The sequence below is a fragment of the Adiantum capillus-veneris genome, chromosome 6 (genome assembly GCF_014529385.1).
Source record: "Adiantum capillus-veneris isolate H3 chromosome 6, ASM1452938v2, whole genome shotgun sequence".
NCBI classification, from domain to species: domain Eukaryota; kingdom Viridiplantae; phylum Streptophyta; class Polypodiopsida; order Polypodiales; family Pteridaceae; genus Adiantum; species Adiantum capillus-veneris.
In genome coordinates this window covers 134,873,031-134,888,775 of record NC_140936.1, presented here as the reverse complement: position 1 = coordinate 134,888,775, position 15,745 = coordinate 134,873,031, and the positions used below count along the sequence as shown (strand labels likewise).

The window sequence follows — 15,745 nt, the reverse complement described above, 5'->3', positions numbered from 1 at the left end:
GTGCAAAGTTCTGTCGAAAATCAGAGTAGTTATGAGTCAGCACGTAACCATTTTTGGGCTTTCCATGGTCAAAAGATTGTTTTGGTATTTGATAATTCCCGACAAGAGATAAAAGTTAATATAGTTCAACAATATTTTGAGTTGGCTGATAAGGAATTTTCCATTGTGCCACTTACATTGTGTTGTGACCAGACAAAGCTTGAACCATTTCAGAATGTAGAAGGCAAGTATGTATATGTTTTTCACCATGTTGTCAGTGAGTTCTATAAAGTTCTTTTGGGTGAATCCAGTGAGAAATCTAAAAAACTAGGCTCTCAATCAACACCAATAGATCTTGATGTGGGGGAAATAGCCACAAATAGAAAGTCCACAAAAAGTATTCTAGACTTGATTCGCGCACTACCCCTGCAAAGCAACCTACAAGTTGCCCTTTCACAGGTGGAGGAAATAGCTTTTGTCCAAGAACTTCCTAAGTACTATGATGGGATTATTGCATATGAGTTGCCACCTTAGATCTGCAAGGTTAACCTGTGTTGGCACATAAGCCAAGCTGATATGTCCTGCTGAGAGACTCTCCCTGACATAGTGGTAATGCACCTCAATGTGCTTTGTGCGAGCATGAAAAACTGGGTTCCTTGCAAACTGCCAATGCGCTCTGACTGTCAGTGTAGATAGTGTTGGTAGTGTCCTGTCCAACACCCAAATCAGCCATAAGGCGTCTGATCCATACACACTCAACCGTAGTTGTGAAGACTGCCATGTACTTAGCCTCACAACTCGAAGTGGCCACGGTAGGTTGCTTCTTGCTCAACTATGATATACATGAACTGCCAAGCATGAAACAAAAACCACTTGTGGACACTCGCGTGTCAAAACAACCAGCCCAATCTGAGTCCGAAAAAGCATGTAAGGCTAGTGGCAATGATTTCCCCTTGGGATAAAACAAGCCAAGATGTAAAGTGCCGCTAAGGTAGCGAAAAATCCTCTTGACAGCCTGCCAATGCTTAGACCCTGGGCTGTGCATAAATCTGCTGACCTGTGAGATTGCAAAATGAATATCCAGCCTTGTGTTGCATACATAAATGAGGCAGCCAACAACAATTTGGTAAAGAGTGACATCAGCAGGATCGCCAGCATCATGTAGACTCAACTTCAAACCTATTTCCATGGGAGTGGCAATAGGTTTGCAATCCTCAAGTCCAAACTTACATAGCAATGTCTCTATGTAACTTTTCTGACACAAGGCAATACCACCATCACATTGCTTAAACTGTATATCCAAGTAATGATGCAACAACCCCAAATATTTCATCTTGAAAGTAGCATTCAAATCAGCCTTAAATTCATCAATAAGTCTCTCATTTGGTCCAATGATCAACAAATCATCGACATAAAGAACCACAATGAGAAGTACATCACCCTCACGCTTTACATACAATGTGCTTTCTGTTGGGCTGTTACGAAAGCCTCGTTTAACCAAATGAGTGTCAACTTTCTCATACCAAGCACGAAGAGATTGCTTCAACCCATACAAAGCCTTTTTACATCTGCACACTTTGTCCTCTTGTCCTTTTTTGACAAAACCGCGAGGCTGCGTTACATACACTTCCTCAAATATGTCACCATTCAAGAAAGCTGTAACAATGTCTGATTGATGTACATCCCAACCAAAATGACCTACCAATGCACATAGAAAACGCACAGTAGTCATACGACAAGTGGGAGAAAAAGTCTCTTCATAATCTATGCCTTTTTGCTATGCATAACCCTTTGCAACAAGTCGAGCCTTATGGCGATCGATCTCACCATCCGGCTTGCATTTCAACTTGTAAACCCACTTCGTACCAATGGCCTTTTTGCCAGGAGGTAAATCACATAAAGTCCATGTGTCATTTTCTATAATTGCATCATATTTTGATTGCATGGCAGCCATCCAATTTTCTGAATTTTGTGCTTCATCAAAAGACGGAGGCTCCTCAACATCATGTAAGCTAGAAACAGCCAAAGCATAACAATCTGATGCATAAGATGCATGGCGAGAGCCTGAACGAGTACGACTAGACAAAGGTGCATCCAATTTACTGTCACGCAAAGTGTGCACCAGCCATTTTGGCATACCTCTAGCCTGCTCATTTTCAGCCCTTTCCTCATCAAGTACATCATGTACATCTGCATCAGTAATAGGCTGATTTATAACATTTTCAGAAACCCCCATAGGTTGTACATTTGCCTCATTGGAAATTACATTCTTATTTCCACCACTGAAAAGAGGCAACAAAGTGTCATAAATGTCCTATGAGCTTACATTACTACCTCTAGTGCATGACAGCAAGGGCTGAACAGAATCTTCCACAAACACTACATCCCGTGAAACCAGAATACGCTTTGTTTGCAGATGATATAACCTGTAACCTTTGCTTTCAGTACTATAACCAACAAAAATACATTTGACAGCCTTATCATCCAATTTTCTGCGTTGTGTTTGTGGCACCAAAGCATATGCCCAACAACCAAAATGACAGCCTTATCATCCAATTTTCTGCGTTGTGTTTGTGGCACCAAAGCATATGCCCAACAACCAAAATGACGCATGTGCTCAATAGAAGGCTTTCTATCATGCCATGCTTCATATGGAGTAATAGACTGCAAAGCTTTCGTAGGACACCTGTTAAGTACATAAGTGGCACACATGATGGCCTCAAGCCAAAAAGAATCCGGCAAAGCTTGACTTTTCACCATACATCGCGCCATTTCCGTGAGTGACCTATTTTTCCTCTCAGCAACACCATTTTGTTGAGGTGTATAAGGCACTGTACATTGGTGTTTTATCCCACGACTAGCCAGAAATGCATTAAATTCATGAGACATATACTCCCCCCCTCGATCGGAACGAGGGTGCCCATAGTACATTTCGAGACATTTTCAGCCATAGCCAGAAATTGTTTGAAGCACATAAAAACTTCGGACTTCGCTTTAAGCGGAAATACCCATGCATGCCTGGAGTAATCATCAATGAAAGTCACGAAGTAAAGGTAATTGCCCAAGGACGGAGTATGCATGGGCCCACAAACATCACTATGCACAAGCTGCAACCCGCATGTGGCCCGAACTGAACCATCCTTTGGAAACTTAGAACGCTGCAACTTACCCAAAATACAACCTTCACAAACATGTTTGACAGGTGCTTCAAGAGGCGGCAAAGAAGCAACCATATTAGATTTCTGCAAACGCAGCAAACTGGAAAAATTCAGATGACTAAAACGTGCATGCCAAAGTTTTGCATCTAAAATAGCCCTTGAATCTACAACAACATTTGCAAAATTTTTTCCACACTTGTCATACAAAGTGAGCTTATACATCCCACGACACAAAAGGCTAGATGCAACAATTTCATCACTAAAACTGAGATCATGAACTGTACATCTGTCATCCACAAATTTGATTACAAGTCCAAGTCTAGCAAGTGCGGATACAGACAAGAGATTCTTCTTGATCCCAGGTACATAAAGTGCATCAACAAGTGTGAAGGAACTGCCATTTGCAACAGTAAGCACAATATTTCCAAATCCCTGAACCGGATAAGAGGCATTGTTGGCACAAGTGACTGAATTCCCATGAGGGACAGACTCGAGAGAGGTGAACAATTCACGATGTGAGGTAATGTGCTTTGTAGCACCATTGTCGAAATACCACACATGTGAGTCTACAACAACTAACAAGCATGCATCATGGATAGTAGGATTGTAAGTGCACTCTGCACTAAAAGCCCATTCTGCATCAATATCAGCAACACAGTCTCCTTTCACAGAAGACTCAACAATGGCTGCATTTCTAGTGGAACCAGCATTTGCAGTGGAAGCACCCTCTTTCTTTTTAGCCTCTTTGGCCTTCAACTTAGGACACTTGATCAAGTGATCATTAGCTTTACAATAATGGCAGCGCATCTTCTTTTTGCCCTTATCACCAGAATTGCCAGATGAAGTGTTGCCAGCAGAAGCATTGGGAACAGAAGTTTTGCCACTCGCAGCAGAACCATAAGAAGTGGATGCATTGTTGTTACCACCCTTTCTTTGAGAAGCAATAAAAGCCTGTTCAACTGCACGCTGTCGAGTCCTGTTTTTTCTGGAAAGAGACTCTTGCAACAACAATGTGCATAATGCATCAAACTTGACACCTTCTGGATTTCCTTGGGTCATAAGTCTCCAAGTACTAGCAAAAGTCTGGTAAGAATCTGGTAAGGCATCAAGAACAGTCTGCACAAGGGAACTGTTTGAAATGACTTCACCTGCAGAAATAAGTTGCTCATTGATATCCTTGACACCAGCAAGGAAAGTGTCCATATCATCTTCCTCATGCATAATATTCGACTCCAGCTCTTTACGCAGCAAAGCACTTTTAGCCTCATTGCGGCTTGCATAAAGACCTGCTAGAATATCCCAAGCCTGTTTTGCAAATTTTGCTGAACGAATGTGAGGAACAATGGTGTGCTTCATAGACAACGCAATCAATGCATGAGCCTGCGCATCCTTTACATCCCAACAAGCTTGTTCTGCCGTAGGCAAAACAACTCTAATAGCAGTAATCCTTGCAGCAAGACCTGCAACATCCTCAACATCGCATACATCCTCAGAACCAGGACGTAGATCAATGCCCTGCACAATGTTCCAAACGCCCTTTGACACAAGAACATGTTGCATCATACAAGCCCACATAGGGTAGTTGTCCCCATCCAACCTGTCCTCAACAGCAAACATCTTGAACACAACTATGTTGTTGTCAGCCATGGTAAATGCTGCACCTGTTGTGAAAACTGCCCGAAAAGAGGAGAAATAGAGCGGGAACAACACATGCTATATAGCACAAACCGTAGAAGACTATGAGACACCTGTTATGCAAAAAATGGCACTAACAAAAATTCTGCACAAAATGACAAAATAGCATGTGCAGTACTGCCTGTAGTGGAAACGGTGGCCAAAATGAGCCCGAATAAAAAATATGAGCAGACTAAGCTCTACGAGCTTTCCCGAAATTTTTGTCGACCTGCGAGTGGTTGCCAAAGCTCACTGAAATTGGAGAAAGTGAGCAGGCGTGTGCTGGAGCAACTGACGACTAAGCCCGGGAGGACGCAAGCTGCTCTGATACCAATTGTTGGAATTGGGGTTGCAGAGAAACACACACAGCTTGGAGAAGACGAAGGAAGCTCAAGGCACACAATAGAGAGTGTGTTACTTAGTGTGCAATGGAAAGATAGATAGCCCTAGAGTGATGGGCGTATATACAATGCTCAGGGGAAGAAACCTCCTAAAGAGGGAAAAAATGCCCCGGCGGTCCTAGTGTGCTCACACACATCACTACCACATGTATATGGTAACAATCTTTCATGCTCGCATAAAGCATATTGAGGTGTGTTATCACTATGTCAGTGAGAGACTCTTAGTTGGAGAGATCATCTTGACTTATGTGCCAACATAGGAAGTCCTTGCAATTTTTTTTACAAAAGCATTGCCTCATGAGATGTTCATAGCTTTTTGCAAATCTTTGGGCTTGCTTTCCTTTGTGGACTCATCATGTCCATAGGGCATGGCACTTCCCTATATTCTATGTGCAAGCCTCGTTCATTGCATCACTTCTAGGGGGGATTTGTCACCTTTTATATGGTAGTGATTTGTGAACACACTTAGGCTTGTTGGGGCACCTTTTTCCCTCACTATGAAGCTTTTTTTCCCTCACGCTTTGTATGCACCTATCACTCTAGGGCTATCCTATCTTGTATTTTCACACTTAATAATACACTCTTGATACCTTGAGTTTCTTCTCCATCTTCAACTTGTGTGTGCATTCTTGCAACCTTAACAAAGAGGGTAACAACACTCTACCCATTGAGGAGACTAATGGTAAGATGTTAGCCATACTTGGTAGCATAGTAGGAGTGCCCATAAAAGCCATGAAAACTTGGGGATCTTGGGACCACATACAACAGTGCCTAAGCCATTCTATGGTTTGCTCACCTAGTTCACATGGAAACATAAATGTAAGGAGTCCTATCAAAAGCTAAAGACTACTTAACTTTCAACTTTAACATTAAAAAACATAATTAGAAATAAGATATCTCATGCACACATTGATACGTCAAATGTTGTAATTGGTTGTGTTCTTGATCTGTTAAGTGTGGTAAGCATTCAATTTGTTATGCTAGTAAACATTTGAACAATGTAGAGAAGAACTATACAAATACAAATAAAAACAAGTCTCGGTATGCTGTACGTTATAAATTAGATAATTCTTTACCTATTGGCATACAGTTTCTCCTTCTTTGTGAATCATGAAGCTATGTTATTTAACAAGGCTTGGAATGTGGGGCACATTGTTTAACAATCCTTGCAATGTGGGGCACATTGTTAGGTGGTTTATGAGTAGACAGGAACCACAAGGAGTGGATGAGGACTTTATCGATGCTTATTTATTTTGAATGGAGATCATTGGAAATTTTTTGCAACCTTCAATAGCTACCTTGATATCTATCTCTCCATTTGACACAAAAGAATTTTTTGGGCTATATTGGAGGTTGATTGAACATTTGGAGATATAGCAATTTGTAGAAAGGAGGAGGAAAGAAGGCTCTATCAAAGATCCTCGGATTGAATCCTTATTCTAAGAATAGAACCTTAAAAGAAAAGTTTCTAAATGCAACAAGCTCATTTCACGATTATGAGTTTGCACTTTGCCAAAGACCAAAAAGTAAGAAGATTGAGATGGATTGAAGTATAGTGGCCAACCATGAAGCTTGATGGTGATTCGTGTATTATTCATTGTACCCAATGACTTTATTAAGGGTCAGCCAATTTATAGAAAGAAGGCTCTATCTAATATCTTTAGATTGAATCCTCATTTTATGCATAAAAAGTTAAGAGGAAAACTTTCTACCTATAGCAATCTCACATGTTGAATAACGCTTTGCACTTTGCCAAAGATTAGAAAGGGACAAGATTGACATGGCTTGGAGTGTATTGGCCAACCATGATGTTAATCACTATAGCAATTGTTGTACCTAAGAATATTATCTATACCCAATGCCACACTCTTTCAGAAATCCAACATAACTAAGTGCAGAAAGTACTTGATGGAATGTTTGTTGATAGGAATTTTCATAATCACGTGGAAAAGAGAAAATGAAAATCACCCATAAAGTGGTTGAAAATTACATGCTAATAGAAAACCAAATCAAGTATACAAGTGAAAAAAGATACCCATCTTTTCCCATGTGCCAAAGAGGATGAAAACCTTCCTATACTAGAGCAAGCTCATGTGGGATTGGCAAGAGGACATTTTTCCATATACACAATTTCTAAATCCTTCTTGATGGCTTGGATTTGGTGGCCTTTTCTCTCTTTTTATGCTAAAGAAATTATAATACAATGTGATGCTTTGAAATGGCATGAGAGGGGCACCTTACCAAGAGGTTTCCCATCCCAGTACTATTCTTGCACATGTGCACTAATAGTACTTGCACATGTGCACTATACTGCAAGGTCTTCAAAAACTGGTCCAACCATCCACACACTAAATCTTATGGTGATAGGGATCTCCAATCTAGCCAATTTATGTAAGCATTAGATAGCTAGACACCACTTATAGTTCATAAGTTGGGTTTACCCCAATAAATCCCACTTCAAGCCACACTTGGGACTCTCTTTGGAAGAACTTGTTGGTATTGGTATACGTCTAACTACCCAACCTTGCTTTTCTATAGATGCCCCCTAGCATACATGCCATATACTTGGTAGGGCCTTGTCCTAGGGTCCTTACCCATGTGGCCCTTACACCATGACCCTTGTCTTGACACTACTCCCCCCTTTTGAGAAGAGTTTTCATCCTCAAACAAAAAAGTTGGAAAACAATTTTTAATCACGCTAATGTTCTCGTAAGTGGAATCTTCTTTGTTTTTCTCTTTCCACTTGAGCAAATTTTGATGGCATTCATGATGCCTTGTAACACATGAAAATCTAGAATATGTTTGGATTCATGTGGTAAAATCAATCAAAACATATGGACCCACAACATTATCATCAATGCCTAGCCATTTCCTCAACTAAATAACTTGAAATAACGGATACAGACTTAAACAAAATGGTATATCCAACTTATAAGAAACCGCACCAATATGTTTTATGATCTTGAATGGACTGTAGTAGCGAGGAGATAACTTTGGAACTGAATTAGTCTTGAGAGTTTTGGAATGTTTTGGTACACGTAGAAAAACTTTTTCACCTTCTTCAAAAGTGACCAATTGCCATTTTTCATCAGCATACTTCCGATATCTATATTGAGCCTATTTAACATTTAACCAAGAAGCTATTGACATAGATATGTGATCCTTTAAAAATTCCTTGACCTCTCATATCTTTTCATTGGCTAAGCCAACAAAAATTATTGAATGGGGGTGAAAGCGGAACATTAGTAGAAACACATAGGGTATCCATATAGATAAGTAATAGAGTTAGATAAAGATATACAAAATGCATAGTAGATAGTTATAGTAAATGGAACATATGTACAACAAATAGTACAAATAATATAGAATATAGTACATAGCAAGATAGTTGCTAAAGATAGTAGATACATAATGTAGAGATAGATATACTACATACTTTTGTAGTAGTTATTATGTAGCTAGATACTAGATACATAGTACATTGCTAGTTCTAGTACATAGTACGTAGATACAAACATAGATAGAGATAGAACATAAATAAAAGTATAATAGTTGATACTAGATTGAACATGCTTTAAGTAGGTTGGTAGTAGATAGAAAATGGGATAGCAGATAGAAAACATGACAGTAGATGATAAGTAGAATAAGTGATATGTAAGCTCATAATAGAGAGAATTGTGATAGTAGATAGAAAGTGAAATAATTGATAGTAAATGGTTGTAAGACCATTAAGGCGGACCAGGTTTCTAACTATATAGTGAACCCCATTAGTGGGTAGTATTGGTAAATGGTCTAAGGCACTCTTATGACTTTTTTATCTAAGCCTTGACATTTGGAAAGAAACATTTTTTTATTTAAAAACTATTTTCCAATCCTTTATTTGAGGGAGGAAACTGCCTCATTGGGATCTCTTCAATGTGAGCCGAGAGAAATGGGGCAAATTTTCAAAAACAATGCTTTTATGAGATCAATTTCCCTAGATCATGAACAAGATCAATCTGCAAAGGGTCCCCCAAATCGCTTTACAAAGTACATATCTGTTGCTTTGTCATGATTTTCCTATTAAATTTTTTGTTCCACACAATTAAAATGGAAGATGATACCTGTAATGAAAAATAATGTACATATGCAAAACATGAAAAGCTCCATGTTCAGAAAACATTTGTACCCATTTTGAAAAACAATGTGAAAGTTCACGTTGGCATTCTAAAATATAAAAATACAAGGGAAATCAAGTCATGTAAGTTTGGCATTCGAAAATGTTAATAAAAGAGAAATCAAGTCGCATACCTACTATGTAAGGCTGTGAAATGAAGGGCAAACTAAAACCCAATGAAAGCTTCAATTGTTGGGATGAAAAGAAAGGTCCAAACAAAGTAGACAATAATACAATTTTGAATGTACACCTACCTCTCTTCTCCTGCTTTAGAAAGCCACAACCAAGTTGCCAATGTTAAATGTGTTCAATCTGAAGCTTTAATATGGGATTAGTACCCCAAGCAATGTGAATGCTATGTAATTTAGGGTAGTATGAGGTTTCGAATCAAACGTCTATACTTGATCTTGCTTAGCGTTGGATTCGTGTATGGAAAACCTTTTGAATGAGACATTGTTGGCTTGGGAGTGGAGCCCGAGGGTCCACTATATAATCATGTTAATATACCACGTAGTTCAATAGGAGTTTTTCTATTTTTCAGAAGTTCAGCAATTTAATAGAGACAAATTGACAAGAGAGGGTCTTTTTAACCATTTTGGAAGACCACCCGTTAATTCGTCGAAAAAGGGGCCAATCTATTCATGTCAACATTTATGAAGAGGGTTTTTTAAGTACCCTGCGAATGCATGTTAGATAGGGGAGTCACCGAGATTGGAGGATTGGAGTAGATTGAGAGATTCCAGGATATTACGTGGGCTATGGACATGATGCACGTCAATGATGCCATCTGCTCGTCATATGACGATGATGATGTCACTTGCATGAATTTTCCAGAATCTCATAGATCCAAGAGCTTTAGCATCATCATGCATGCCAGCAGCTAAATATAAATTAATCATAGAAATATGTGCTGCAATGTTGCTTTTATCTATTTGTACTGCATGGTCAAAAGCCCATCTCCCTACATTCACATTCCCCCATTTTCGGCAAGCGCCCATCACAGCATACCAAACTGCAACAAAATTAGAAGAGGGCATCCTCTGGATCACAGACATTGCCTTGTCAAAGTGTCCTGCGCGCCCAAGAAGATCAGCTATACATGTGTAATGCTCTAGATCTGGCATTATGCCAAATTTGGAGGTCAGAATTGCAAAATACATTTGGCCTTCTTCTACTAAGCCTGAATGACTGCATGCATAAAGCACATTCAAAAGTGTAACCGCATTTGGCGATATTGCATTGGCTTCCATGCACTCAATACAGTGCAAAGAGTTGTGGATCAATCCCTGCTTAGCATATAGTGCCACTAATGACGACCAAGAGACGACATCCTGCGACGGCAGTTTCTCAAGCACTTGTTCGGCTTTGGTAATTGCACCACACTTTGCATACATATCCACCAAAGCAGTACCAAGCACTTGATTACCCCCTAACAACCCTTGTCTGACAATTTCATCATGAACTTGTTCCCCCTTCTCGACTACTCCTATGCTACCACATGCTTTCAAGACACACGTAAACGTCGCTTCATCTGCAGATATTCCCTTCCGTCGCATCATGTCGAAACAGTTGAATGCTTCCTCACCTAAGCCCTTTCGGACATATCCTGTGATAAGCGCATTCCAAGAGACGACATCCCACACACAAAACTCCTCAAGCACTTGTTGTGCTTTTCCGAAAGCACCGCACTTTGCATACATGTCAACCAAGGCAGTGCCAAGCGGAACATTGGTTTGAATCAAACCCTTTCTGACAGTCTCGTCGTGAATGCGTTCCCCCTTCTCAACTGCTTCTATACTGCCACATGCTTTCAAGATGCATAGAAAAGTCACCACATCTGGGGAGAGGCCCTCACATAGCATTTGCTCATAATAATTCAAAGCATCCTGATATCTATGTTGTTGAGTGCATCCTGCAATTATTGCATTCCAAGAAAAAGTGTCGCGTATACAAAGCTTTTTGAGCACCTTTTCCGCTTTTATAAGGGCACCGCATTTGGCATACATGTCCACCAAAGCATTGCCTAGTACAACATCAGAATCAAGCAACCCCTGCCAGGCGATCTCAACATGGATTTGAGCCCCTTCGTTGAGAGCATGATCGCTGCTACAGGCTTTCAAAGCACATAGGAAGGTCACCCTATTTGGGGCAAAGCCTTCCCATTGCATTCGCTTGAAGCATACAAAAGCATCTTGACCTTGGCCTTGCTGGGCATATCCTGCAATTAGTGTGTTCCAAGAGACAATATCCCATAGAGAGAGTTCCGCAAGAACTTGTTGAGCTCTTGAAAGAGCACCGGATTTTGCATACATATCCACCAAAGCATTTCCAAGTACAACATTATTCTCCAGCAACTCTTGTTTGACAATCTCATCATGAATTTGCTTCCCCTTATCAGGTGCTCCTATACTACCACATGCCTTTAGAATGCTGGAAAATGTCACTGCATTTGGTGAGATACCCTCTCCCTGCATTTGTTCGAAACAATGCAAAGCATCATGTCCATGCCCATGTTGAGCAAACCCTGCGATCAACGAAGACCAAGAGACAACATCCCGCATGGCCATCTCATCCAAAGTCATATGTGCTTTGGAAAGAGCACCCCATTTTGCATACATGCTGATCAAAGTGTTGGCCACATAAGAACTCTTCCCCAGCAACCCTCTTTTCAGAGCAGAAGCATGAAGAGAAGTGCCTCGCCGAACATCCTTTTGGGTGGCGCATTCCTTGAGCAACATTACCAGTGCTGCAGCCTCTGCCTGCAGGTTCTTCTTTTTCATTGCTTGTGTCCTCCTCCGTGAAGCTCTGAGCTAGGCAGAAATGGAGACCACGACCCATATGTGATGAGTCGGAAGAGCAGAAGAGCCTTGTCACGACCACAAGATCCTCCGCGTGCAACTGATCCAAGCTGATTTCCATTTAAGCTACTCCGTCTAGGAGGTGATGCTGAGGAGGCTGCTCATTGCAGGCATCGTGCAAATGCTTCGTCTATCGCCATCACTTCTTGGTCAGCGAGCTACGTGGTAGGAGTGGGGAGTCTTGACAGAATTTGAAGCGCTCTCTCTCTCTCTCTCTCTCTCTCTCCTTTGTTGGCACTGCCGCAAGGCAGGGTCTATAGGGAGGAAATTTGCTAACATGGCCATAGGGGCTGAGGACTCCCCTAGTAAGGGTGTGTTTTTTTGGTGGAGGGCATAAGTGAGATTTTTATTTTTGTTCGTTGGATTGGGTGCATTTTGGGCATGAAAATTTTGTAAGTGTGTGTGTGTGTGTGTGTACTTTTTTTGTGCTACAGGTGATAGCGAGAGGGGGGACGTGTAAGTAGGCTAGGTTGTATTGCTGAAGAACTATAATCTCTCTCTCTCTCTCTCTCTCTCTCTTGTACTGACATGGTAGTATTTACAAGTGTGTGTGTGTGTGAGGGGGGGGGGGGGGGGGTAGTATTTACAATTGTAATCTCTCTCTCTCTCTCTCTCTCTCTCTCTCTCTCTCTCTCTCTCTCTCTCTCTCTGGCAATGTGACTGTGGTAGTTTGGTTTGCGATGGCAGCATATGTGGCCTCAGCTTCGAGGTCTGATTGTTATTGAACAGGACCTAGAAAGGTTCAACATCTTCCACAATTAGAACGATTTCCCTTTGATGATGTGAGTGACTTGTTTCAAGCCGAGGAATCTCAATAGGAATTAACCTTTCTCTGGCAATAAATACTGCTTATTAGCCTTTCTAAGTCTGTGAAGATTTCTGTATCACTTTCCTGTATTGTTCACCATCAAATTTGAAATATATTTGCTTGAAAATTGTGTTGTTTGCATCCCTCAATAAGCCCAGCACACCCTGTACCCAATCCTCTTCTACACTACATTGTGGACGTGTTCGCAATGGCTTGTGTATTTGTTGTTAGATTCCACAACAAAAACTCAGGATGCATTTGCAAGGAATGTTGGACGCAATGTTTAGAGAGCCCAAGGTCTACTTGACACAAAAAACAATGGGCCTCCCTATCGACAAAACACGCACCTTCTTCGTGAGATTTATGTATGAAGGGGACATGACCGAAGGTTTCCCTTCTCCCAATATCTAAACTGTGGATCTCTTGGGGGAAGCGTGCACATACAAAAACCTACAAAAGCACTTACCTGGCATATGAAACGGTTAACACGACCAATGGTCATTCTTGCCAGTCTTGATACAATGAAAGTAACTTTTGATGGAAGTAAAAACGCTTGCAATGTCCATACTCTGTGGAACAAGCATTGCAGAGCTGGTAAAAAATTCTTAAATCTGTAGTGCTCTTCAAGGAGTGTACATTGGTATGCACCAAGTGGACTTTCTACCTTACCTTCATTGAAAGCCCAGAGTAAGTAACCCATATGTTAGGTTTAATGGCCATTTGGCTGACCGCTCATCACTAACTACTACTAACTCTAAGTGTACAGCTATACACTTGTGTGAGCCACTAACACTAAGTACAATGTGTATTGTGCCTTAGTGCATAAGGTAGAGAAGAAAGAAAGGGGACACACAGTATATGTTGGCTCTCCCCCTCCAACCTGTGTGTGTGGCTATGGTGGTGTGTGTGTGTGTGTGTGTGTGTGTGTGTGTGTGTGTTTGTGTGCGTATTCCTCTTCCACTGTGCTTCCGGCTCCTCCATTTCATCTGGTATCACCTCCCGAAAAGTGACATTTTTCAATGTATCACCTCCTGTCCAGACAGCTCCCGAGCCAATTACTACACATGCTAGTACGAGTTCTAATCAGCCGTGGAGATCTCAAAGAGTCTCACATCTGCCAGAACGTTTTGTTCCAGGCGTAGATTTTGTTTTGCTGAGAGATAGTGGTGAGCCTTCTTGTTACAAAGAGGCTATGCTAGCTTATGATAAGGTTCAATGGGAACATGCTATGAAGAGGGAGATGTCGAGTATTTCAAAGAACAAAACATGGGAGCTTGTTCCATTGCCAAAAGGTAGAAAAGCATTGCTTTGTAAATGGGTTTACAAGAAGAAGATTGACCATTACAAAGCTCATTTAGTGGACAAAGGTTTCAAGCAAGAATATGGTGTTGATTTCCAGGAAATCTTTTCTCTAGTGGTCAAGATGACCACACTGAGAATGTTGCTTGCTTTGGTTGCCACTGAAGATATGGAGCTTGATCAAATGGATGTCATTACAACTTTCTTACATGGTGATCTCAAGGAAGAGATTTATATGCAGCAACCTAAAGGGTTTGTGCTAAAGGGCAAGGAACATGTGTTCTGTAAGCTTCTGAAAAGTCTCTATGGCTTGAAGCAATCATCCAGACAATGGTATAAAAAATTTGATGCATTTATGCGTTCCCTATACTATAAGCGCGGTAATGAGGATCCATGTCTTTTCGTAAAAAGACAACCCAATGGACAGCTTATTATGCTTATTCTTTATGTAGATGACATGCTTATTGCTGGTCATTCTAAGAAGGACATTGCGGACTTGAAAACCAAGCTGAAAAGTCAATTTGACATGAAAGATTTGGGTGAAGCCAATCACATTTTGGGTATGCGCATTACTCATGACCGTAAGAATAGGTTGTTGTACCTTTCTCAAAAAGAGTATGTGCACAAGGTTCTTGATCATTTCAACATGCACAAGGGGAAGACTTTGAGTACTCCATTGCCTGCATATCTGAAACTTAGCAAGAAAGACTGTCCCAAAGCTACGGAGGAAAAAGCTGTGATGGCTAAGGTTCCTTATGCTTCAGCTTGTTGTAGTCTCATGTATGCCATGGTGGCTACAAGACCTGACATTGCACATGCAGTGGGAGTTGTCAGCAGATTTATGTCTAACCCTGGTAAAAAGCATTGGGATGCTATCGAGTGGATTCTCAAACACTTGAGTGGCACTACAGATAGACAATTATGCTATGGTTGTGGAGAGTTATCCATTCAGGGATTTGTAGACAGTGATTATGCAGGCTGTGTTGACAGTCGTAAATCAACAACAGGTTGGATTTACACATTTGCTGGTTCTGCTATTTCTTGGAGATCCGTTCTTCAAGACTGTACATCCATTTCCACCATAGAGGCAGAGTATGTTGCATTGAGTGAGGCGTGCAAAGAAGCTATTTGGCTTGCTCGCCTAGTGAAAGATCTTGGATTGGAGCAGCGTACACCAGTTCTTCATTGTGACAGTCAAAGTGCTATTGCCTTGGCTAACAATCTTGTGTTTCATTCCAAAACGAAACACATTGATGTGCGTTATCACTTCAGTCGTGAATGCTTGGCAAACAAGAGCCTTGATTTATTGAAGAACACAGCGGATGCACTCAATAAAAGTCTCTCCAGCCATCAATTTCGGTACTGTCGTGAGTTGATGGGCATTCGGTGAAGAGTGGTTCTCTTCCATTATT

General features: G+C 41.0%; 1 protein-coding gene across 1 annotated transcript; it reads right to left on the bottom strand.

The window, feature by feature from the left end:
* Window positions 1-9,879: 9,879 nt before the first annotated feature.
* On the bottom strand, window positions 9,880-12,473 carry LOC147456318 (pentatricopeptide repeat-containing protein At3g09040, mitochondrial-like). Its single transcript, XM_086514828.1, has one exon. It carries the CDS (start codon window positions 12,146-12,148, stop codon window positions 10,163-10,165), a length of 1,986 nt encoding a protein of 661 aa, XP_086370954.1. The 5' UTR covers window positions 12,149-12,473; the 3' UTR covers window positions 9,880-10,162.
* Between the last annotated feature and the right edge of the window lie 3,272 nt (window positions 12,474-15,745).

Bases quoted from the DNA above. Each gene is read 5' to 3' on its own strand.
- LOC147456318 (XM_086514828.1), bottom strand. From the start codon at position 12,148: ATGAAAAAGAAGAACCTGCAGGCAGAGGCTGCAGCACTGGTAATGTTG.